Source organism: Eschrichtius robustus, chromosome 18 (assembly GCF_028021215.1).
Source record: "Eschrichtius robustus isolate mEscRob2 chromosome 18, mEscRob2.pri, whole genome shotgun sequence".
Lineage (NCBI taxonomy): Eukaryota > Metazoa > Chordata > Mammalia > Artiodactyla > Eschrichtiidae > Eschrichtius > Eschrichtius robustus.
Window position 1 is genome coordinate 69,041,574 of NC_090841.1, and position 26,295 is coordinate 69,067,868.

The window sequence follows — 26,295 nt, forward strand, 5'->3', positions numbered from 1 at the left end:
GAAATTATTTTGATAAGAGTACTATTGATCCTTTGAATTTCTCTGTTAAGATCTTTAAAGAATGTGTAATGAGGATGAGTTACAAGTGAGTGAAAGGATGTATTTTAGCTCTTAAAAGGTGGCAGATTGACGCAGGCATCTACCAACTGCCTTCACACTGTATCTGTCCCGTGTCATTTTACGGTTCACACCCACATGTGATTAACTGCACTTTGAAGATCATATTTAATTTTATTAGAATATAACATATTAAAGTTTAGTTTCAGCAGAAAAATCTGCGTATGTGTATACACTTTGCAACTGCTTGTAATAGTAGTCTGTACTGCCCATCCCCATTCACTCTACCCACAATGTATATTCTTTCTAAAAGTAGTTGACGTGTACCATCTAATTTATGTTAACAAGGAAAGCTTCTTCCATATATGTATTTGGTGGTAGTCTGCTTCAGTTTTGATATCCAGCACCTGGCACAAAGAAAGCATCCAGTAAATGTTTGTTGAATTAGGAATAAAGGTCCCTTCAGTTCATTACCTTATGGATTTTGACCATTTTCTTTCCGAATATCTGGAGACGCCTTATATTGCAAATCAATTTAAGCATTTCGGCATCTAATGGAAAGCATGATAAAGAATAAAAAATAAAGCATTCTAGATGGTGTACATCCAAAATGCTTTTTTAGCCTGGTGACCATGGATATGTTTGCATTGTTCCTGTGACATTTTCACTATGGGCTACATACAAAATCTGTCATATTTGAAGATAATCACTTCATTGACTCATTCTATTTTGTATGGCTGTAAGCGTCAAGAATTGATTCCAGCACCAGAGGTACAGCTACATAAAAAAACATTCATGGCCCTTGCCTTCCTGAGGTCCCAGATCTAACTTTAAAGGTGGCACAGCTGTTTTAAAGCAGAAGCAAGACTTTATCTCAGAACACCTAATTCTCTTCAGTTTTGTTTCCATTTTCTTTTTTATTATCCCACATTGTTTTATAGGACGTCAGAGCCATGGTTCATATCTAGTAACTTGACTTAGCAGTGCTTGGAGCAAGAAGATGAATAGAGTAAGGAAAGATACTTCTGTTCAGAGAAGATGGTAAATTGTCAGCTTCTGATACCAGAGGCAATAGTATCTATCCTGTTTTCCTTACATTGTTCCCATAAGAACTAATGGTCTTTAGAGTAGAAAGCTAGGTTTGGCCATCCAGCCAGGGAATGGAAGCTGGAGATAGGAAATAAGATAACTATATAACAGTTTTTGTTACCATGTAACAATAGTATTTTACAGTATCCATAACACTTCAATGGATAATTCATGTAAACTGCTTAGTGCAGTGTCTGGCACCTCCTAAGCCCTCTATAGATATAGATTATTAGTAAAGTCATCACCGTCATCTTACATAACATAATACCTCAGGATCAGTAATGTTTGTTTCACAGATAAGGAACATGAGGCTCAGAGAGGTCACATGACATATCTGAGGGAGCACAGCCAGACTTTTTCCAGGTCCACTAAATCGACATCCAGTTCTCTCCCCCTTGTGGTGCAGTCCGTCATGATTTTAGCCAGTGACCACATTGTGGTTGACCTTGACTGTTAACGTAGAGATAGCCTTTATCAAGTGGTTGTAGAGCCATCACATATTTTTCTTAGGTAGTGGTTTGGGGAGATGGGGAGAGAACCGTGTGCAGGGCTTTAAGGTAACTACTGTGGAAGTGGCATATAGGACAGAATAGAGGGGTGAGAACTTGGAGGTGGGGCCAGTTAGGAGACTGTTGCATAGCTCAGGTATGACTTGTTTTGCAAATGAAAGGGGTTTTGTAGTGGGAATGAAAATGAAGCGACAGATTTTCTCACATCCAATAATTCTCACCCTGCCTGTCCCCTGTAATCACTACTGTTCCAGACCTATTGTTACAGTCTCTCATCCCAAACCTGATTACTTTAGAGCCTAGTGAAGACTTTTGCTTACCACCCTTTCTCCCTCACTCTCACAGTGACTTCTTATAACTGTTTCTAACTTCTTTTAATTCGCTGTTGACTTGAATCCTGTCAAAATATCGGTAGCTCATCATTCTCCATTGGCTGCTGTTGGGCACCATAATCTCTGCCAATAATGATAGTTTCCAGCTCCTTTCTTCATTGTGCATTTGTTTTGTTTTGCCTTTGCCATCTGTCACCTGTTACTTCTCCCACTTCAAATGAAAAAAAACCTTTTTATTAGACATCCCCAGTCAAACTTATGCCGGTTGAACCAACCAGTTACAACCTGTCATGCATAATTGATATGCTCGTCCCCTGAGCTGCTTGTTGCTGGAGAGAAGAAAAGCTAATTCTGCTGGTCTGATAACCTGCATTTTCTAGAGATTCAGTGTGTTTTTGTGTTTTTAGTTTTGTTTGGTGCTGTTTGCATTTAGTGATTTGGAAATAAATATTTTAAGATCTTACTACAACAGTAGGAAAATACCCCAGGAAAAATACTCTTCTGTTCATAATTTAAAAGTTTCTAAGAAGCCTTAGCTCTTTCTAGCTTTGATGCATCTTTAAATCTTCTTCAGTCAGAGGTAACTTTTAAGAAGTACTTGTAACTGAACTTTAACTGTGTATCAGATATATATGAATTTTCATTCATCAACATTTTTGCCAAGAATTTGAAATGAGGGGATGCTGAGAAGATATATCCTATAGTTTGATATAAATTTCAATAACAGTTCAAATAACTTGCGTTTTCCTGAGCAATTGACTCAATTTAGTCTTTTCAAGTACAATAGTTGGACCTGTTTTTTAATGCAGAGGTTTTTAGATTTTGACTCTCACTAAAGATAAAAAGCATGTTTTATGTCTGAAGACCTTTGTTCCTTAGGTAGATGAAAGCTATGTGTTTTTCGAATAGGTGTCCAAACTTGAATTTTCCCTGCTATTTAAATTATGTAAGAAGATGCATACTTTGTTGACAGATTATTTGATGACTGAATATACATTAAAATGCAGATTGAAATTTAACTACACGTTAAAAAGTATCAAATGTGGACCAACAACTGCTTTCCTCTGCCTTATTTTGGATATCTTGGATATTGTGCTTTAAAAAAAAAAAAAAAGGGGGAATCAACTGGTTTATTCAGATATTTTTGCAGTTAGTTTCTAAATAACAAGGTTTAAGGCTTCCAGTTGCAAACACTTCCTCACATATGACACATTACTGGGGCAGATTATCTTCATTTCTAATAAATAAAAAGCCAGATTGAATGTGGTCGTGATTATATTTTCTGTTTCTAACATGGATATTTGAAGTTCTCTGGCATACTGTGGCATCTTGATACGCCTGAAAAGAATTGTGGTCAGATGGATGCAATTTATAGATCTGATGGTGAAGAAAATGTTCAGAGTTATTATCGTTTTTGTTTCCAAAAACATATACTTTAGTATAGTACTCCTTATGCTTTCAGTCTTTAGCCAGTTTTGAATATAAAATAAACAGCGTAGGACGTGGACAGAAATTTAAAATGGATTAGCAGTATTCAGCTGAATAATATGCTAACTGATCGACTTTACAGTGCACTTTGTGTGACTTGCACCCCATAACCAACACGCATGCTCACTCAGTTTGTCTTGAAGGTTATTTTACCATTCCTATTTCAATGAGGAAATCATTTAGATAATTATCTCATTTATTGATTTTTTTTCTGTTTCAATTTATTTTTTTATTGATGTATAACTTTTATGTAGTGAAATACACAAATTAAGATTAGACAGCTAGATGCGTACTCCAGGTAGCCAAGTCCCGGATGAAGATGTGGGACAAACATTTCAAGCAACACAGCAGGTTCCCTCATGTTTCATCCCTGTCACTTCCATGCTCAAAGACCAGCACAGATTAGTTTTGTCTGTTATTAAGCTTCTGGCCTTTATCATTCAACATCCTCTTTGTCAGATTCATCCATGTTGCTTGTAGCAGTAGCTGATTCTTCACTGAGGTACAGTAGTCCCCTTGTATGTAGTCCTCTTGTATGATTTCATTATTTATTCTGTTGATAAGTATTTGGGTAGTTTCTAGATCAGGGCTATCATGAGTAACACTACTGTGAACATTCTAGTACATATCTTTTGGTGCATATATGTACACTGTCCCTTGGTGTATACCTCGGAGTAGAATTATTGGGTCATAAATGCATAGGCTCAGCATTAGTAAATACAGTTGACCCTTGAACAACATGGATTTGAACTGTGCAGGTTCACTTATATGCAGGTATTTTTCAAAAGTAAATACTGCAGTGCTACACAGTCCATGGTTTGTTGAAGCCCTAGTTAGTTGTGGAGGAACCATGGATACGGAGGGCCAACTGTAAGCTATATGCAGATTAACCCCCAAGTTGTTAAAGGGTCAACTGTACTGCCAAATGATTTTCCAAAGTAGTTGTACTGATTTACTCTTCCCCCAATAAGAGTTTCAGTTGTTCCACATCCTGGTCAACATTTGATATAGTCAGTCTTTTAAAAGTTTAGCTTATCTGATAAGATTTTAGTGGTACCTCATTTTGATTTTAGTTTTTATTTCCCTGGTGTATAATGATGAACACCTCTTTGTATGCTTAATGACTATTTGCATATCTTCTTTTAAAAAAATACCTGCTCAAGTGTTTTGTCCACTTAAAAATTGTATTGTCTTCTTACATTTTGTAGAAATTCTTTATACATTTTGGATAGAAGTCCTTTGTCAGATATATGTATTGCAGATACCTTTTCCCAATCTTGCCTTACCTTTTGACTTGCTTAATAGTTTCTTTTAATGAGCATAAATTCTTAATTTTAATGAAGTCTACTTTATTAATCTTTTATGGTTCTTTTTTGTGTCCTAATTAATATATCTTTGTCCACTCTAAGGTTATGAAGATTCATCCTCCGTATTTCTTTCTAGAAGGTATACTGACTTTCATTCTATGATTCATCTGTAATTTGTGTTAGTGGTGTGAGATGGGGGGGGTGGTTCAAGGTTTTTTCGGTTTTTGGTTTTTGGTTTTTATCCACATATGGCTATCCAGTTGACCTAGTGCTATTTATTTAAAAGACCGTTTCCCCAATGAATTGTAGATGCACCTTTGTCATAAATCAGGCAAATCTATATGTGTAGGTCTGTTTCTAGACCCTCTATTCTGTTCCATTTTTCTATTTCTTCTTATGTGTAAACCACACTGTCTTAATTATTATAGCTTTATAAGTCTTGATATCTGGTATCTAATACTCAAGCTTTGTTTTACTTCTACAGATTTGCTTTGGCTATTCTAGTTATTTTGCTTTTCCATAGAATTCTTTGCATTTCCAAAAATCATCTGTCAGTTACCCCACATGCACAAAATTATCAAAAACCTGCTGTCATTTTGATTGGGTTTACATGGAATCCATAAATCAATTTGTGGAGAATTGATGTGTTAATGTTGAGTCTTCCAATCAGTGAATAGTACATTCCTCCATTTATTTAGGTCTTCTTTAATTTCTCTAAGCACTGTTTTGTAATTTTCATTGTAAAAGTCTTTTAAATCTTTGATTAGATTTATTTCTGGTATTTGATAATTTTTCAACAAAAAGCTGGAGCAGTTAGGCATGTATAACCTAAACCTCACATCTTAACAAAAACTAACTTAAAATTGATCTGGCTTAAACGTAAAATACAAAACTATAAAGCTTTTAGAGAAAATCTTCATGATCTAGGGCGAGACAAAGAGTTCTTCACTTGACACTAAAACCATATTGCATAGGATAATAATTGATAAATTGGTATTTAAATGATCTATTTCATATGAGATGAGTTGTGATAGTTTGTACTTTTCAAGGAATTGGTTGAGTCATCTTCAATTGCCTTTGGACAAATTGGGTACCATTCACCTTTTCCCTAGTTGAGGCCAGAACAATGACTGCTTTTACCAGTTCGCCCTCCTCTTCCCTTTTGCCCCACCCCGTGAAACAGTAGAATTTTCCAGACTTAATTTTTTTAATGGTCTGAGGAGAGCATAATGCTGAAAAGGCCATATGGAGAAGTTTAACTTTTTCTTTCTTAGGAGGGCCTAAGAAGAGGGGACAGTGTTGGAGTTTTTATTTATTTATACTGTCCCTCCAATCAAAAAAGTATGTGAAGCTTCTTGTTGATTGACGTAATATTTTTCTAAGATTTTGAAAGACTTGATTAAAGTAATAATTCAGAAAGAGCTAAAAATACATCTGTAGTGTTGGGTAATTATCATTCACAAACTTTTAGAAATAATCAGAATATCCAAGTGTATGGTAGAAGTAGAAGGCAGAAATCTTACTCTTTTTCTTTTTTTTTTTTTTTAAACATCTTTATTGAAGTATAATTGCCTCACAATGGTGTGTTAGCTTCTGCCCTATAACAAAGTGAATCAGCTACACATATACAATATGTTCCCATATCTCTTCCCTATTGCATCTCCCTCCCTCCCACCCTCCACATCCCACCCCTCTAGGTGGTCACAAAGCACCGAGCTGATCTCCCTGTGCTATGCGGCTGCTTCCCACTAGCTATCTATTTTACACTTGGTAGTGTATATATGTCCATGACACTCTCTCACCCTGTCACATCTCACCCCACCCCCTCCCCATATCCTCAAGTCCATTCTCTAGTAGGTCTGTGTCTTTATTCCCATCTTGCCACTAGGTTCTTCATGGCCCTTTTTTTTTTTTCCTTAGATTCCGTATATATGTGTTAGCATACTGTATTTGTTTTTCTCTTTCTGACTTATTTCACTCTGTATGACAGACTCTAACTCCATCCACCTCATTACAAATACCTCCATTTCATTTCTTTTTATGGCTGCTACTCTTTTTCTATTGGTAGTAATTTGAGAGTATGTAGAAAGACCTTCAACAAGGTGAAATTTGAGTGGCAAATGATTTTTATCTTACATAGTAAAAGTAAAGTTCGTATCTGGAAACAACATACATCTTTAAAAAGACTCCCAGGTAATCAGTAAAGGATAGGTAGAAATCCTGGAATAATATTAAGGTAAACATGAAGTGAGTAGGATATTTAGAAAATTAAACTTATATAGGAAAAGGAAGTAGCCACTTCTACAGGAAAATCATCATCGAATTTAAAGCTAAGAGGGGATTGTTTTTAATATTTATTAAGAACTCCATGGTATACTAAAAGTTTCTTTGTAAGAAGTAGTGACTTGATAACCAAGATAATTTTAAACATGATCACAGTACAAGTGTATTAGAAACAGGGTGATAGGAGGCATATGGTAGTTCCCCTTGGGGTCTTAGGTTCTTAGTCATGAGATAAAACTATACTTGTAAAAGCAATAGTTTACCTATGAATCTTACTGATTTCTTTTTTTTTGTCAGACCACTACCTGCTGTCTTCTTCAACCAGTCCATTATCATGTCTTTGTTGGTGCTGCCTCCGAAATATATTTTAAGTTTCATTTCTTAATACTGTCATTGCCATCATCCCAATTCAAGTCATTGTTGACTTTTGCCTGGAACGGTACAGTCATCTCCTGTCTTCCTGCTACTATTGTGCCCCTAAAGAACATTTTCTGTACATTAACCACACTGATCTCTTAACACATAGACCACCTAATTTTTTTTGTTAAAAGACCTTCAGTGACTTTCTCTTATTCTTACAATAGTGGCCATAGGTCCTTCTTCAATCATCCCTCATGCTTTTCTTCCCCCTTGCTCTTGACGCTGTAATCGTTCCAGTCTCCTTTTTGTTCCCTGAATAAGCCTAGCACTCTTCTACAACCTATCCTTTATATTTTCTTCTGGCTAAAATGTTTGATTCCTGGTTTTCTCCCATGGCTGACTCAACGCTCAGTCTTCAAGTTTCTGCTTAGAATTCATCTCCCAGAGATGCCTTCTTTGATCACCTCATGTAATATTGGCCTGCCCAAGTTACTGTACATTTATCAATATTGATTTCCTTTGAAACAGTTATCACAGTCTTTAGTTACATTGGTTGTTTGTTTATAGTGTTACCTTCAACTTGAGCGTAAACTCCAAGGATTTTATTTGTCTTATATCTCCAGTCCTTCACACAATGCCTAGTAGATACTCAAGAAATAAATTAATGAAAATCTATGAACCCCAAATTCTTAATGATATAAAATATAAATAAGAGTTCAGACAAATGAGCTATTTATAAAAGGAAGATTTTAAAAGAGATGAAATTTGACCTAAATTTCGAATGGTAGTTAGAATTGTGATTGGTAGGGACTTCTATCGTTAGAGGACCATCATGAACAAGGAAACAGAATTTAGAACAGAAGATTCTCTTTGGAAAGTTGTAGGAGATGAAGTTGAATTAGATATGAAGGGCTAGAGTTTGGAAACCTGAAGAAGCTAAACAGAGGGGTTTAGGTATAATATGATCAGTAGTAGAGAGCTGTTGTCACCCCCTGAGAAGAGGAGCATGAATGACATCATATAAGTCAATTTTTTCAAGGAATTGGTGCATTCCATCTAAGTTTTTATTTCAGGAGCATATTCTCTTTCATGTCTATAGGGTGTGTAGTAAGTTTCCCCTTTCTGATATTGTTAATTTGTGTCATCTTTTTTTCTTGATCAATCTGGCTAGAAGTTTATCAGTTTTATTGGTCTTTTCAGAGAACTAGATTTATAATTTTTGTTGATTTTCTATATCGTTTTTCTGTTTTAAATTTCTTTTATTTTTGTTCTTTATTATTTCATCCTTCTGCTTAATTTGGATTTATTTTGTGCTTTTTCTAGTTTCTTAAGGTGGTAGCACAGATCATTGATTTAAGACCTTTCTTCTTTTCAAATATAAACATTTAATGCTATAATTTCTCTCTGTGCTGTGCTTTAACTACATCCCACATATTTTGATATGTTCTATTTTCATTTTCATTCAAATAAGTGTTTTCTTATTTTTTAATGATGTCTTCTTTGACCCATGGATTATTTTGAAGTATATGGTTCAGTTTCTAAATATCTGGAGATTTTTCTTGATATCTTTTTGTTACTGATTTCTAGTTTAATTCCACTATGGTCCGAGAATATATTTTGTATCATTTCAGCTCTTTTACATTTGTTACAGTTTTTATAGCCAAAAATATGGTCTGTCTTAGTGAATATTGCAGGGGCACTTGACAAGAATATGTATTCTGCTTTTATGGTGTAGAGTGTTCTATAAATATTAATTAGATAAAGTTGGTTGATATCCTTCTGCATTGCTACACAGTTCTCACAGTTGAGGTCATCTTCCTAGCATAGTGGGCAGAGAAAAAAGAAGGAAAAAAACTAAAGATTTTTCTCATTCTCTTTGGACCTTAAGGAGCCCTTTTTTCAGTTGCTCTAACCAGAAATTTTTAATGAAGTCTTAGCTGTTGGCATTGCCCACTACCCCAGCTCTGCTAGGGGCCCACTGTAGGTGAGTTGTGAAAGGAAAAACAAGAAAAAAGGGAGGTTTCGGCTTCCCTGGTGGCTCAGTGGTTAAGAATCCGCCTGCCAATGCAGGGGACACAGGTTTGAGCCCTGGTCCAGGAAGATCCCACATGCCGCGGAGCAACTAAGCCCGAGCACCACTACTGAGCCTGCGCTCTAGAGCCCGCGAGCCACAACTACTGAGCCTGTGAGCCACAACTACTGAGCCCGTGTGCCACAACGACTGAAGCCCGCACGCCTAGAGCCCATGCTCTGTAACAAAGAGAAGCCACCGCAATGAGAAGCATGCACACTGCAATGAAGAGTAGCCCCTACTCGCCACAGCTAGAGAAAGCCTGCGTGCAACAATGAAGACCCAACGCAACCAAAAATAAAATAAATAAATTTATTTTTAAAAAAAACCCTTAAAAAAAAAAAGGAAAAGAAAAAAGGGAGGTTTTCCCACCCACACGCATACTCCAGCTCACAGAGATCCCTTTACCCTAATCTTCTGGGTAGAAAGACAGAATTTCTCCCAGAGTTCTGGCTGTGTGCATACCACTGAGTGCCCGCCCTCAGCTCAAGGCCACAAAAGAAAAGAGGAAAAACTAGGAAATTCAACCTCCGTAAGGGTCTTCTCTCTAAGAATTGGCCCTCCTCCCCAATCTGCCTGCTTTTCTTTACTTTTCAGAGTTGTTTCGTAGTTGCTGTTTGTATTTTGTCCTGAGTTTTTACCTGTGATTAGTGGGATATAAAGACTTCAGTGGACTTAAGCCAACTTGGCTACCCTAGTCCTCAAGTAGCTCTTTTTAAAAGACTTTATTTCTTGGACTTCCCTGGTAACGCAGTGGTTAAGAATCCGCCTGCCAATGCAGGCGACACGGGTTCGATCCCTGCTCCGGGAAGATCCCACATGCCGTGGAGCAGCTAAGCCCGTGCGCCGCAACTACTGAGCCTACGCTCTAGAGCCCACGTGCCACAACTACTGAGCCCATGTGCTGCAACTACTGAAGCCCGCAAGCCTAGAGCCCACACTCCGCAACAAGAGAAGCCACCGCAGTGAGAAGCCCACGCACTGCAACAAAGAGTAACCCCCACTCGCCGCAACCAGAGAAAAGCCCACGTGCCGCAACAAAGACCCAACGCAGCCAAAAAAATAAATAAATAAAAAATAAAATACCAGAATAAAAAAAGAAGACTATTTCTTCAGAGTAGTTTAAGGTTCACAGCAAAATCGAGGTGATGCGGAGATTTCCTGTATAGCCCCTGAGCCTACCCGTGCATAGCCTCTCCCATAAGCAATATCCCCCACCAGACTGGTACATTGGTTAAACTGATGAACCTACATCGACACATCATAATCATCCAATCATTGTGTGGATTTGGGCAAATGTTTAATAGCATGTATTCATCATGGTGGTATCATAAAGAGTATTTTCACTGCCCTGAAGATCCTCTGTGCTCCACCTCTTCACCCCTTCCTCCCCACCCCCACCAACTCCTGGCAACCACTGATCTTTTAACTGTCTCCATAGTTTTGCCTTTTCCAAAATGTCATATAATTGAAACCATACAATATGTAGCCATTTCAGATTGCTTTCCTTCACTTAATGTGCCTTTAAGTTTCCTACCTGTCTTTTCATGGCTTGATAGGTCATTTCTTGTTAACACTGAATGATATTTCATTGTCTGGATGTACCATAGTTTATCCATTCACCTACTGAAGGATATCTTGGTTGCTTCCAAGTTTTGGCAATTATGAATAAAGCTGCTAGGTACATCCATATGCAGGTTTTATATATTCATAATTATTCACTTTTGGGGGTAAATACCAAGGATTGCTGGATTGTATGCTAAGAGTATGTGTAGTTTTCTAAGAAACCACTCAACTGTCCTCCAAGTGGCTGTACCATTTTGCATTCCCACCAGGAATGAATGAGAGTTCCTGTTGCTCCTATCTATCATTTGGTGTTGTCAGTGTTCTAGATTTTGTCCATTCTAGTAGGTGTATAGTGGTATCTCTGTTTTAATTTGAATTTCTCTGACAAAATATGATGTGCAGCATCTTTTCACATGCTTATTTGCCATCTGTATATCTTCTTCATTGAGATGTCTATTAAGGTCTTTTGCCCATTTTTTTAATTGGGTTGTTTGTTTCTTGTTGAGTTTTAAGACTTCTTTGTATATTTTGGATAACAATCCTTTATCAGATGTCTTTTGCAAATATTTTCTCCCTCAAATGGTTTTTTAATACAACATTCAAAATGCCTGAGTTGCATTGTCATGATCAATTGGTCCCTCACCATCAAACTGTTCTTCTGATACAGTGTCAGCTCTTAATTTCTATTGAAACAGATTATTTTTATCTACATCGGTTTGGTGTATCCGTGATAGCTTTGAGTATCTTTTTAGTGTTATTTCGCTCCTAACTTAATTTTTACATCACATTTACAAATTTCTCTCTGTTCTTCAGTATGCAGTCTGAAACCAAGAGAAAGTTGCAGCATAGAATTGTGGTTTCCTTTCATTACTCGAGCTAAATTACCAGAAGTGCTCTTTTAAGATGAAATATTTAGTCACCTCAAAACAAATCAGTTTAGAGGAAGACGGAAGCCTTATTTAGCTTATGTTTTCCATCCTTACGAGAAGTATTGATGTTTTATGCTGGCAGGCTGTGGTAGGAGCCTTCAACTCCTAGCCAAAAATCATTCTCTTTCTCCAGAACTGCCATAATACTTTACTGAAAGATTAAAAATATCAATCCCAAGGGTGGGGAAACAGGCACTCTTAAGCACTGTTGGTTGTAGTATAAATTTCTGGATGTCAGTTGAGATTGCATGTATGTGTGCACGGCAATCTGGTTATCTATCTAGAAATGTGATTTTTCTGGTTTAAATGGTACGCCATACACACACACACACACACACACACACACACACATTATGCATACCTTTGAGAAAGAAGTTATACCTCTAGGTGTAGTTCATCAGATTGCTGTTTGTTAGTGAAAAAACTGAGTAGCGGGGAACTCTCCATGCACAAATGGAGAAGGAGTCATTAAATTATGGTATGTTTATTGTAGAGACTCTATAAAATGGAATACTGTTTAGCCATTAATATGATGTATATCACTTATTGATACACAAAGTCCATGATAAGTGAAAATCGAAGCTGGTATAATCTCCTTTCATAAAAATTTACATTTATATAGATATGTATAGGAAAATAGTGAAACGATATACACCAAAATAGTTATAGCAATTATTCTTATGGAGGTGAGATTAAGAATGTTTTTCAGTTTCATCTTTACCTATTTAAATATTGCCATGGGTTTTTTTAAATCATTATGTGTTACTTATTTGACCAGGGAGATGGAGAAGAAAAGCTATTTTCATTTTGGAGAAAAGATTTCTATGTTCTCAAGCGTAAAAGGAGGGACAAGGTGTTACAGATCACAGCTCATTAGATAGGGATAAACTTTTTAGCACTGACTTTTTAACACTAACATTTAACAGAACTGACAGGAAGGACAAAATGGGTTGCCTGAGATATGATTTCCACATCACTAAAGATGTTGAAATATAACCATTTGGTAAGGTTGTCATGGAAATGATTAAAGCATCAGGTGTTCTGACATTTTGCCTTGAGACCTTCTTGGTAAGTGAGATTTTTAACAACGGGTGGAAGGTTGAACAAGGGGACCTTGTAAGTAAAAATCTTTCCAATTCTCATTTCTGAAAAAGTGACTGAGAAGACAGCAGCCTGGTAAAATTCATGTGAAGCATAGCCTTCTTTTAATATGCTACAATGCAACACCCTCAAAAGGAAGTTAAAGGAACTGAGTGTAGTGGTATCTGTCTACAACTTATCATTGGTGAATAAATGCAGGGAAGAAGGAATTGATCCTGGACTTGCCACAGTATAAAACCATGAACTATACACATACAGTATTGTTTGGGGGTCACAACGTAGTAGATCAGGTCTGTGATTCCTAAACCCTGCTGAACCTCACAATAGTCTTCAGAACTTATAGATAGGTATTTTTTAATAGGGTCTTGAGTCCTGATCACACAAATTCCGATTCAGTAGCTCTGGAGTTGGGCCTGGGAATCAGTATTTTTAATTCTCAAGCTATTTTGGTGATCAGCCAAGTTTAGACACAACCAGAATAAAATATACATACACATATACCCATATCAAGACAGTTACATAAAGACTGTTGACAAACATCAAATGCTTTGAACTATTCATATCTACAAAGCTGCCTTCACTGAGAAGCCATCAACATTCTACAGCTAAGTGATACTCAAGCTAGTATTTCTGATGTTTCATTCAATGCATTAAGCAGAGCTGCTCAAAAGAACTAATTTTATTTATGAATATATTATGTAATCATGCTCATGATACAGTAAACAACACGAACATTCATGTTAATAAAACAAGAGTTCTGGGCTTCCCTGGTGGTGTAGTGGTTGAGAATCTGCCTGCCAATGCAGGGGACACGGGTTCAAGCCCTGGTCTGGGAAGATCCCACATGCTGCGGAGCAACTGGGCCCGTGAACCACAACTACTGAGCCTGCGCATCTGGAGCCTGTGCTCCGCAACAAGAGAGGCCGCGACAGTGAGAGGCCCGTGCACCGCGATGAAGAGTGACCCCCCACTTGCCACAACTAGAGAAAGCCCTCGCACAGAAACGAAGACCCAACACAGCCAAAAAATAATAATAATAATAATAATAAATAAATAAATAAATAAAATTTATTTTAAAAAAAAAACAACAACAAGAGTTCTCAGAATATAAACAAAAATAACAGTGAGATGCAGAAGCCACTGTATGATCCTGCTGTCAAAGGAAACATCAAGGAAGTTATGCTGAAGTTGGTGAGAAACAAGCTGATGTTGAAGATGTGAACAGGGTGGTACTCTGCTCTTAATAATGTTAACAACAATACATAAATATTTTCGGAATTTTGCATCTTCACCTTTGTTCCCAAGTGATGTGTTTAGAAAAGGGAAAAAATGAAGACAACTCACAAAACTGTTAATAAATATAGAGCATGAAATGAAAGTACTGCCGTCACCTGCCAACCAAGTACCTAGTCTTCCTAGATAATCTAGTTGGCCCTGTCATAGATGTCACGTGTTTGTCTTCTGAGGCCACTTTTGCCACCCAGGTTCCAAAGTTCTGTTTAGCCTGAAATGAACAGGTTTCCTATGCTGCAGGGTTTGTGGCTGCAGGAGTGGCAGGAGGCTATACAGATGGGCCCCCAGCCATCACACACACTCCCACCAGCTTTCACACTGGCTGGCCTGTGTCCTACCTGGCATGCTCTTCCCCAGATACCTGCTTGGCAAACTCCCTTACACCTTTGCTCACATGCCACCATCCCAACAAGGCCTATCCTGCTCATCTGGTTTAAAGTAGCACCTGTGCTCCCAGCCCCCACCCTGTTCTGCAGTTTTTTTCCATTGCACTTAACACCATTTAGTAAACCAATAATTTACGTATTTACTTAGGTGTATTATCGATGACCGTCTCCTCTGCTAGACTCTAGGGCAGAGCTCTTTGTTTTATTCACTGATGTATCATAAGTGCCTAGAATAGTATCTAGCGCATAGTAGGCCCTTATCAAATAAACGTGTTAAATGGATGAATAAATATACAACACATTGATTGTTTATCACTAGTTATTTATGCAGCGGCAGGCAGTTTTCCGTAGAGCCTTCAGCACTTGCATAGCTAAAAGCATCCCACGTTTCTGTGTTTGAACAGTGTTGTCAGTGAGATGGCGCTGCCGGGGCCCCGGGTGCATCTCCAGCTTCCTGGCAGGCGGAGTGCACTGAACACCCGCTCCACTCGCCAAGTCGGAGAGCTCTGCTGCCTGGGGACTTTGCCCCACTGAACCTGACGAGGTTACCCCTGCATGCTGGGCTTACTCCTGAGGCGTCCATCCGCATCTCTTGTGAAGCTCAGCCTGCTGGGTGCTGTTCTTAGAGCAGTGCTGGGCTCTCAGCAGTCACTCAGTAAGTGATACGTGTTGTCTTGGGAGTGACCTGCTGTGTCTGTGCTGACTTTCAACTTCAGGGCTTAAGAACCCCTTAGAAATTAGCTAGTCCAGCTCATTTTATAGTCCAAGAAACCACGGAACATAGAGATGAAGTTAATTTTCTAAATTCACAGCACTGGCGAGGGGCAGTTCTGGAACTGGAGTCCTGGTCTGGGTGTTTTGGGTTTGTTTGTTTCTTAATATACCGTGTAGCCACAGTGGAGAGCAGGACCAGTTTCCTCACACCCTCACTGTATTCTGTCAGCCTCATCCTTTGCTGCTTTCCCTTTTCTTTCTCACTCATCTTCCTGAAAGAGGATCCAGGTTTCTCCAGATCTTCCCTCCACACAGAGAACCAATTCTGTCATCCCAAGCCAGCGCCGTTTCAGATTCCCTTCCCCGCAGGTACCCACATTTGGAGAAGGCTCTTCCGCTTGTCCTGTTGCCTGTTGTTATGATGCTCAGCCTAGGGAGGGCGCGGGGTAGAACAGAAAAGGCCGCTGTCAGGGGGCTGCTTTATCCCTGTGACTCCAGGCCTGCCTCTGCCCCTCGTCCTCACCTTCCAGATTGGTGCGCCCTCCCTCCCACTCCTCGCCCCTCCCACTCCTCGCCCCCCTCCATCAGTTCCCCCTCCTTCTTCACACTTCCTGAGGCCGTGGTCTCATATCAGCAGGCAGGAGGGGAAAGAACACCACCCTTCATTTATCCGGCGCTTGGTTTTTTTTTTTTTTTTTTTTAATATTTATTTATTTATGGCTGTGTTGGGTCTTCGTTTCTGTGCGAGGGCTTTCTCTAGTTGTGGCAAGCGGGGGCCACTCTTCATCGCGGTGCGCGGGCCCCTCACTATCGCGGCCCCTCTTGTTGCGGAGCACAGGCTCCAGACGCGCAGGCTCAGTAGTTGTGGCTCACGGGCCTAGTTGCTCCGCGGCATGTGGGATCTTCCCAGACCAGGGCTCGAACCCGTGTCCCCTGCATTGGCAGGCAGATTCTCAACCACTGCGCCACCAGGGAAGCCCCGGCACTTGGTTTTTTCTAGATTCTCTCATGTGACCGTTACAGCAACCTTGTGTGTTAAGTGGGAACAGATATTGTTACTCCTGCTTTACTGATGAGTAAATGAAATATAGGCGAGTAGAGTAACTGATTTGCTCAGTCTTGCAGCCTCTCAGTGGCCCGACTGGAAGCTGAGCCTCCAAATCCTGTCTCTCATATTCATGTTAACTGAAAGAGCCACAAAATTGATCACCGTCTGGTGTTCTGAAATGTACATAATACCTTTTTTTCTTAAACATCTTATTCAGTCTTTTAAACTCTTCTGAGAATATTAAGCTGGATTTCTCTAGCATCTTTAGCATCTTGGTTTTAGGAAAGACCACTGAATTCAGTGTGTGATGTAATGGACAAGGTCTCTGATACTGACTAAGTGCACATTTTGGTTTAACAATCATTAAATACTGTTGCATGTGGACCTGTGTTTGCAGTGTTCTAGTTATTACCCTTTTGAGAACCTGTTAGATTTATTCAGATTCTTGATTCAGTGTATCATACAATGGTTAATGATTTGGTTTTTTTACACGTTTTGAAAATCCACATATTTGTAGTTTTTAATTAAAAGTGTAAGAAATATTTCTTTATGTATAAAGCATGATATTATGCTGTGTATTTAAACTAAAAAGTATTCCTTAAAATAGTTATCACTTGATTAATAATAGAAAGGGATGCCTTATCACTTTCCTTTTTATTAAGTATTGTAAACAGAGATTGAAATTAATTTTAACTTTAATCAATAAATTTTACTTAATTTTATTAATGTTTATGTTACTTCACTTCTAGACAGAGTGTTTTAAACACACAGTGATGTATAGCCTCTTACAAGAAAAACAAAATGCAGTTATACCTTTGCAAGTAAAACAGATTAGGAACTGACCTTGTCCTGACAGGACTGGCCATGCCAGCTCCTTGCCAAGCTTCTCTGTACAGCAGGCCAAGAGGGCTTGTACGCAAAGCAGCTGATTTATAGTGTTTGTAATGCAGCTTCATTCTCACTGCCATTGTCCTCCCAGAGGCCAAGGGGTACACGTAATTGTTTGTATGTGAGGGTCCTAGAAGATGTGAAAAACTCCTGTGTCATATGTTCAAAGCTCTCAGTATGATCTGAGATCAGAAAGCCTAGGCACCGCTGAAATACAGTAAATGCATGGAAAGTCCTTTGATAAAAATTGGAATTGTCCAGATCCATTTCCTGCAAAATGATAATATCCAAATCTTAGATTTACCTTTGATATTGTTATCCCCACTATCCCCACTCATTTTTAAGTTGCTTGTGTGTTTCAGATTTCTAAGGGGCACACTGCCTGGAGTGTGACCTCTTGTTGAGACCATTCTCAGTTTGATCTTGTGCCAAAGAAAAAAAGAGAGACTCTGTTGGGAATATAGTTTGCTTTATAAATTAGGGTGAGTAGAGATGAACCATCTTGCCAGGATGATGAAGTTGTGGAAGTGCTGTCACTAACATTAGCTGCCAGCCTGTTACTCAGTTTCCTGAATGATAAAAATGCTGTACAAATCCTGCCTTAGTAAATCCTGACTATGTGTAGCTTTCTCTTCTAACTGATTAGCTGTATCTAGTCACATTTGTTATCACTTGTGTGCAGGTTTGCAGTTTGCTTCCTTTATAAATTAGAGATGCATTCTGCTTGGGGGTAAGTACAAACACACAGACACAGGTATTGATTTATCCTAAAATCACAAAAAGCTTTTTAAATGATGTATAAAGTACAAATGTATTAGCAACATTGCTTAGAACAAACATAAACACAAATAGTAAATAAATATACACAGTAGCACCATGTATTTTTACACCATGAATAACCATTGTAGAGAGAATCATCTTTAGTACCAAAACGATTTAGAACCTCTTTGTTCTTTTCATATTATCTGTTGTCTATTAGTTTAGCTTTTTCCAAACATCTTTACTTATAGACGCCTTACCTGAGTCCATCTGACTCCTGTAACAAAAATACAATAGACTGCATGGCTTAAACAACAGAAATTTATTCCTCCCAGTTCTGGAGGCTGGGGAGTCCAAGATCAAGGCTCTGGAAGGTTCAGTGTCTGGTGTGGGCCCACTTCCCTAGTTCATACACTGTCATCTTTTCACTATGTCTTTACTTGGCTGTAGGGGCAAAGGACCTCTCTGGGGTCTCTTTTATAAGGGCACAAATTCCATTCATGATCTAATCACTTCCCAAAGGCCCGACCTAAATACCATCACCATCACTTTGGGGATTAGGTTTCAACATATGAATTTTGGTGGGACACACATTTAGTCTGTAGCACACTGATTCTAGTTAGGAAGGAAAAGAAGTGGTAACATCAAATAAAGCTAATGATTGGAATGTTTAAGTCCTTGTCAGGCCGGAAAGAACCGTGATTGTCTTTCAACAGGCTAATCTATAACAGTTTGTGTAAAGGGATAGAGTGTAGTTGTGTTTGGTGGGTTTCATCCTAATGAGTTCTACTAGTGTTTTCTTATTTAGGAACTATTAGAACATGATCAGTTTTGTATACTTCTAGAACATAGTAAAATGCTGAAATTATATAAAATTATAAATTATTCGTTTAGTCACAAGAGCTATTACCTCATTGTCTGAATTTTTGTAAGCATCTCTTATAATGAAAAAAGTTTAAATTAATCTGTATAAAGGGATTTATTCTGAGATTCTGAGAATAATTTTCCAAGTGTATCTGGAAAGGTACATTGATTTTAGAAGATGTATAATTGATTAATTTAAAACATCATTTTGAAAAACCCATTTATGACCTACCATGAGAGCTGCTTCTAAATGCCTTCTGGCAAATGTCAGACCAACTGGAGCAAATAATTTTTCATGTAACTAAAAAGAATATTTGTAGTAGAATATAGTGAAAAAAGAGAAAATACACTTTACCTGTTTAACTTCGTGCTAACTTCTCCAACATCTGTGTGTTTTGTTTATTCTCTCGTAGGTATGAGAAAGTGCCAGTCATCTTGGTCGGGAACAAAGTAGACCTGGAAAGTGAGAGAGAAGTGTCCTCCAATGAAGGCAGAGCCCTTGCAGAAGAGTGGGCCTGCCCCTTCATGGAGACGTCTGCCAAGAGTAAAACAATGGTGGACGAACTCTTTGCAGAAATTGTGAGGCAAATGAACTATGCCGCTCAGCCCGACAAGGATGACCCGTGCTGTTCCGCGTGTAACATCCAGTAGCGTTCACATGTGGCTGCCCTGAATTGTAGGCGATACCAGCCTCATCTGCTCGACGGTGGAGCTTGCAGGATGTGTGGTGTGACTCTCCAGTGAAATGGCAGTCCTTGTTCAGAGTGGAGCAGTGATGGTCAGTTGATGTCTCTGAGTAACATGTGGGTTCAGTAACTCCAGTCTTCACCGTTGTCCTCAGTCTTCTCTAGGCACCTGCAGCTTCAGGCATAGCCAAGTCGATCTACAGGGTGTTCTCCTTTGAAAGCTGTCATGGCATTGTCACTGAGTTGACAGAAGCAACTATGGTGTATGTTGGAAATAATCATGGGCAAGAAACCAGAAGAATTCCTGTGACCACTTACAATTAAAATATTTTGTCTTCTGTTAAAAAAAAAAAAAATTAAGTAAAGGAGAAATATTTTCCTACAAGAGTACTGAATTTCAGGAACTGCTATAGTGCTTCTAACCAATGTATCACGTCAAGTAAGATAACAACAGCTGACCTGCCAACAGCATTACAGGGAAAGATTCTTTGCTCAGCTGACATATTTGTTTTTCAAAATCGATGCTTAATTGTAGATGTTATCCTAATTTGTGACACGGAACTAACTCACACATCAGTCCTTGATAGAGCAAAAGTCACAACAGGTTGTGTAAAAATACAGCCTAGTGTTAGACTGTGTCATCACCTGCTTTGCCCAGAAAGTGGAGACTCTTACAAGGGTTTGAGCCGAATTAAAACCCCAAACCCACCCTCTGTTAACTAAGCAGGGATGGTCTTTATTACTTTGCTGAACAAGAAGGAAGCAGCTGTGACGGAAAGAGATTGTGTAGCCTTACTAACGAGAAGTGTTCTAGTAGATTAACTAGTACCATCATGTAAGGAAAACGAAGCCATGTTGCATCCACACGTTCCCGTTTGCAGAAACCTCACAGGACAGTACAGATCTCTTGCATTTTTACGTTCGTTAAAGCAGCAAATTCCTTCTTGCCTTTAAGGGCTATGGTTGTGGTGTGATTCTTGGCTAACCTGCTTTCGAAATCAAGTTTTCTATAGCAGAGCTTTATCGCAGGCATTTAAAAAATTGAATAAACATGTGAAATAATTTGGGCTTAAAAGTAGAACATAAATTATAGAGTGGAAGGTAAGAGACACACACAAAAAAAAAAAAAAAAACCCTTTAATTTTCCTGGAGAATTATATAAAGATTTTCTTATAACAATTTTGCCCTGATTACTGAAGTGGCAAATAAAGCTAGAGTGAATATTTTGTTTTGAAAAGGTGCTCAAGTTCTGACATTTTTGGTTTTCATAGCCGTAAAGTATTTATCATTTGCATGACTAAAGGCACATGAAAAACCTATTCATAAGTTTTACAATCAAGTGCAGAAGGGTTTTCAACTAACTTCAGAGTTATAAATGCTGAAGACAGTATCTTGAGCTGATCCTCTGGAGATAAATTTGGCCTTCAGAACTGCAGTATCACTGAGCCTGTGATCTACATACCGCCCGACATTTTGTTGGTTTCACACTCTTGTGCAAGTAAGCTCGGGTCTTATGCGTGTAACTGAGCGAAGAGTGTATGTTTGCGTGTGCATGTGTGTTTATTGTTCCTACGAATTTGGCACAAGTCAGAGATAATTGCCTATAATGAGAATCTGTACTGCAGAATATAGTGTATCAAAACCATTTTTTTCTTTTAAATTATCTGTTTTTATACATTATTGAAATCATAGGTAGCCCCCCAAGTGTTTAGTAACCTGACATTAAGGTTAGAGGAGAGAAAAAAGGTGGATAGTCCTTTTCATAGATGAGAAAACAGAGATCTGTGGGTAAAACCAGGCCGTGGTTGTCAGAAGTCTTTGAATTGTGAATATTTGCATTCTTCAATATAGTTTTTTTTTTATGATCCCCAATTATGAAGCACCTTGTTGATAGGACAGAAAGTTCTAACCAGTTTTATTGAAATAAATTTCATCACGTAAAAGGTGATTTGACTCAATCACGTAGAGAAATCAAAGATTCAAGAAGTATGATTTTATCAACTGAATTAGAAATATTTGTTAGTGCACTGTTTGAGTTTTGAAGCCTGTAACTTCTAAGAAGGATTCTGTTTTTTAGAATTCCATATTTGGTAGCAATTTATGGCAACAGATTACATATTAAAAACATCTATAAAGATTCTACAGTTTTACATTGTGGATTGCTATGCAGACAAGAAAAATAAGTTAAATAATATGAAAGGTATGGCAAGATATAAGGTGGAAAAGGTTATCTAAAAATTGGGGTTTTAGTTAGACGTGTTTTTCAGACAATAAGGTGGTTTTTTACTGTAAAGTTGTTAATAACTGATTTGGCTGCCTGATCAGTGTTTCCACACAGCCCTGAATATTTAGTGACAAAGCATCAAAGATATGCAGAAATGTGGAAACGCTTGTGTGCTCTTACTGTTGGTATTTCATCTGGTATGGATATAACTCAGCTTGAATGAATGTGTTTGTTGAGATGTTAATACAAAGCTTAAGAACAGGAAGATGAAATTTGTTGGCACATGAAATAATAGTGGCTACAAGTTGGTGACCTTGGGTCACTATTTATTTTATGCCCTGATCAGACTAGCAACTAGATAAGTGAAAGTTTTTCTAACATGCCTTAAAAATGTTATGGTTTGATCCAAAGACCCACTTTTTCTTTAGCTACTATGATAAGGTTTTCTTTTTTTTTCTGTTTCATCTCGTTTTACTTTTATACAAAGGCAGCATTTTTTAAGTTTTTTCGTTCTATATTGCAACTTTTTTTTTTTGGTTCTTTTAAGCTGTGATAGTGATGGTAACTGATGCCTTTCATTTTGTTCAAGATATACAAAACAAGCCAGCATCTGATCAAAAGTATTACATAAAATCTTCCTTAAACTATTGAAAGGTGCTTTGATGATTTTCTCCTTTGGTTTGTAGAATTAGGACTGAAATTTTGACTCTGATTGCTACAGTTGCCCAGTTGCCATCACTTTTCTGTGGTAAAACTACTGATATTTACTCTTCTGTATAAAGAAATGTTGCCTAAGGGTGTCTGCTGTTTGTTTTCAGGAGTTGCCCACTGGGGGTATTGTCTATATGTATGAATATGAAAGTGCTTATTTTGCTTGTTGCCATTGGTTTTTTGTTTGTTTTGTAGTTTTTTGTTCTCAGTAGCCTTGTGTTAGCACTTGGGTAAGCTTTAATTGTCTCCTTAGCCAATCAAATGTTAAAGACTATGGGGGTCTTTTTTTTTTTTTTTTTTTTAACATGTCATTGTGCATCTCTTAAATCTTGATCAGGGTTTCAAGAATGACTGCAGTGGGTTTTGGAAACAGACTTATCCTTATTGATTTGGGATTTCCCAGAGATAAATATAGTTCACAGTTAACTGTTGAGCTCTAATACAACTGACCATTTAAAATTGAACCACAGTTTATTGTTTTGTAACAATGTCAGTTGTTAAACCTTGACATTTCAATTAAAACATGAATTGTAGTTACAACTCAATGCAAATTCAACAGTTGTATTTGGAGTTAAATTATTTTAACAAATAAATTTATTTAATGAAATTTCCTCTGGGTTTGGGTTTTTTTTGGTTCTTGTTGTTTTGTACATGTTCATGAGTGAAACGTATTTAATGTATTTTTTTCAAAAAAAACCCTAAAAATTGCCATAGAATGAATTTAATACTCTTCTTACAGAAATAGTCAAGCTGAATTAAATTGAATTAAATTCATCATGTAAAAAGGGACTTAGTAGATCATTTTCACACCATTTAAAAATTAAAATAACATGAGAAAGATTTTTAAATCAGTAATTTCAAATATAAAGTTATCTTCATAAATGGTATTTTATATTTTTTGATGATAGCTGGCTAATTTGAAATCTCAATGCTCTTGGTTCACAGAATTGTTCTAGATAATTAACATTAATTAGCTGTTGCTTTGTAGCCCTGCTAGTATCACTAAAATGTATCAGTGTCCTTCTAGTCATGGCTTGGGGCTGTCTTTTTGTTTAGGTCTTGTGGATTTTAAGGTACCAGAAGCTGGAGGTTGCTGTTTAGTAGGGCTGTAGGGCCTGCTTATTCTATATAGGGCCCTGTTAATGTTGACAGATGCTGTTAATTATATACAGCCTTCAGCTGCTCTGATAAGGAGCCCATTCATTCCCTAAGCCAATTTAAACTGTGCCTTTTGGTCATGTTGCCTTCAAACTCTGTTGAAATTTCCTGGCAACATTCCACCAGTTTAGAAGCCTCATTGTTTTGGAATATAAGAATAATTTGAATGAATATAACAGAGGCACTGTAGACAGAATCTCAAATATTTAAAGGAAAACATGCCTATATTTTAGTAAAATAAATATCTACTGGTTGGCTTCATAATCTCATTTGAAGCATTTGTAAAGTATTTAAGCCTATCAAATTCTAATTTCAATTGGGAGAATTTCTTTGCAGCTGGAAAATAGTATTTTGAAATTCTCACAAGTTGTACCATTTACATTTGATTGTTAGAGGTTCATGAATAAAAATATAAATAGCTGAAGGAATAAACTGCCACCAGTTGGGAACCCATCTGACCTCTGGGACCTGTGAAGCAGAGAAAATTGTCACAAACTCCCTTAAAAAGCTGCTAACCTCTTATTTGTTTTTTAATGCAAAATATCTATGTTTCCATGTAACTAGGAATAAAACATAGTGGCACTTCATTTGTTAAATGGATAATTTAAACTGGTTTTACATTTTTCCATATTAACTTTTTTCCCCTGCTTTTTGTTTTTGTTTTTCCCTTTGAAGTATTAGGCTTTAAAAGATCTGCTGCTCTTCCAGGTAAGGTGGTTTGTTATTTCTTTCAATATTTTCTTAAAACAGTAGTCTTCATATTACCTTCTAAAGATTCCTCCAAGATTAATGGAGAAAAAGGTAGAAGACTGTCTGCTGGAAAGATTAAATATGAAGACCTATTTATACACACAAGTTAGGAAAAAAGAAACTGAAGGAATGCTACTTGGTTGGATTTATGGGAATTTTTATAAGACTCTCCCATTTCAAAAACTCAAAAATATGAAAGATTTCATTTTATCATATGATTACAATTTTATATTGACAGTATTTGGGGTATGCTTTACACTTTTACCTTTAAAAAGATAAAATATTAGTGAAAAGCACAAAATATAAAGGGAAAAGCCACCCAATTTCCAAATTCCCTAAACAACCATGTTAACATTTGATGTAAACCATTCTAGACATATTTCTCTGCATATACAGATACACATACACAGGTAGTGAGAAGGATAAATAATTCTATGTTGCTTATAGGAAAACTGGCTCTAAGTACTAAAAATGAATCACCCATGGTCACTCAACTAATAAAAGTGGCAGAGTTGAGATGCAGACTCTTCTAACTTTAAATCACCTTTTCCCCACCGTTATGTCTTTGTATAAATGGTATCCACTCGTTCCAGGCTCATTCACCTGTTACTCCTTGAGGATTACTCACATCTGGCATGGTGCAGCCATACAGATAGGCACATACACATAATCCCTGATAAAAAAGACAATTTAATTATCCTGCTTCCTTTAAGCTGCTATGACAAAATACCATCGACTGGGTGGCTTATACAACAAACAACTATTTCTCACACTTCTGGAGACCTCAGAGTCCAAGACCAAGGCTCTGGCAGATTTGATGTCTGGAGCGGGCCCTCTTCCAGGTTGCAGACGGCTGACTTCTCCGTGTCCTCACTTGGCAGAAGGGAGAAGGCATCCCTCTGAGGTCTCATTCATCAGGGCACTAACCCTGTTCATGAGCAGCCCACCCTCATGACCTAATCACCTCCCAAAGACCTCCCCACCTAATACCATCACGTTAAGGATTAGGTTTCAACATAATGAACTTTGAGGGGACATAAACATTCAGCCTCTAGCAATAGTCCTCTCCTTGCCTTTCCGTTTACCTCAAGGCAGATAAGAATTAGCCTACTGGCAAGAATTAAGTAATCTATACCTTTCCTACTCTTACATGCCCATGCTCAGTAAGCCAAGAGGAGCCAAAGTCCTGGGCACACAGCCCACAGAGACTGCAGCTGGCGCCGTTCTTTGTTTCTAAAGCCAGTGCAACAGACCTTAGCTGTTTCATCCTGGGAATTTGAGGAGTCTCTGTGGTGGGTGGGGATGGATGGCAGTACAGCAGGGCTCTGGGACTCTGCTATTAGAGCAAGTGTCTACTTCCCAAGGAAGCGTTCAGGCTAACTGCAGGGTCTGCAAGAGCCATGCCCCTGGAGGGTGGGAAGTGGGGGCACTGAGCTAATTCAGGGCCATCGCAAAACTAAGGGGGGCAGAGGGATGTATAGATCAGACACAACACAGAAGCGTCAATGCTAGGTCTATGGCTACAGTTAAATATTAGACACTTTTAGGTTTTAGTGACATTTATGATTAAAAACGTCAGGATTAGAAAGTTATTTTCTAAGACGCTTCAACAAAATGAGTGATTCACATATACTTAAAGCGATTGAAAGAAATCATTGTTTAGTGGGAAACTACTAACACCAAGAAATGCTCTACTATTAGTGAAAAGGCAATAGCATTTCT

General features: G+C 37.9%; 1 protein-coding gene across 1 annotated transcript in view; it reads left to right on the forward strand.

Moving 5' to 3' along the window:
• RAP2A (RAP2A, member of RAS oncogene family) overlaps positions 1 to 23,207 on the forward strand; it is a 41,566-nt gene extending 18,359 nt beyond the window's left edge. Inside the window, exon 2 of the mRNA XM_068526766.1 lies at positions 19,458 to 23,207. Coding sequence (XP_068382867.1) covers positions 19,458 to 19,695 — 238 coding nt within the window. The 3' untranslated portion in view covers positions 19,696 to 23,207. The remainder of the gene's footprint in view (positions 1 to 19,457) is intronic.
• The last annotated feature ends 3,088 nt before the right edge of the window (positions 23,208 to 26,295 follow it).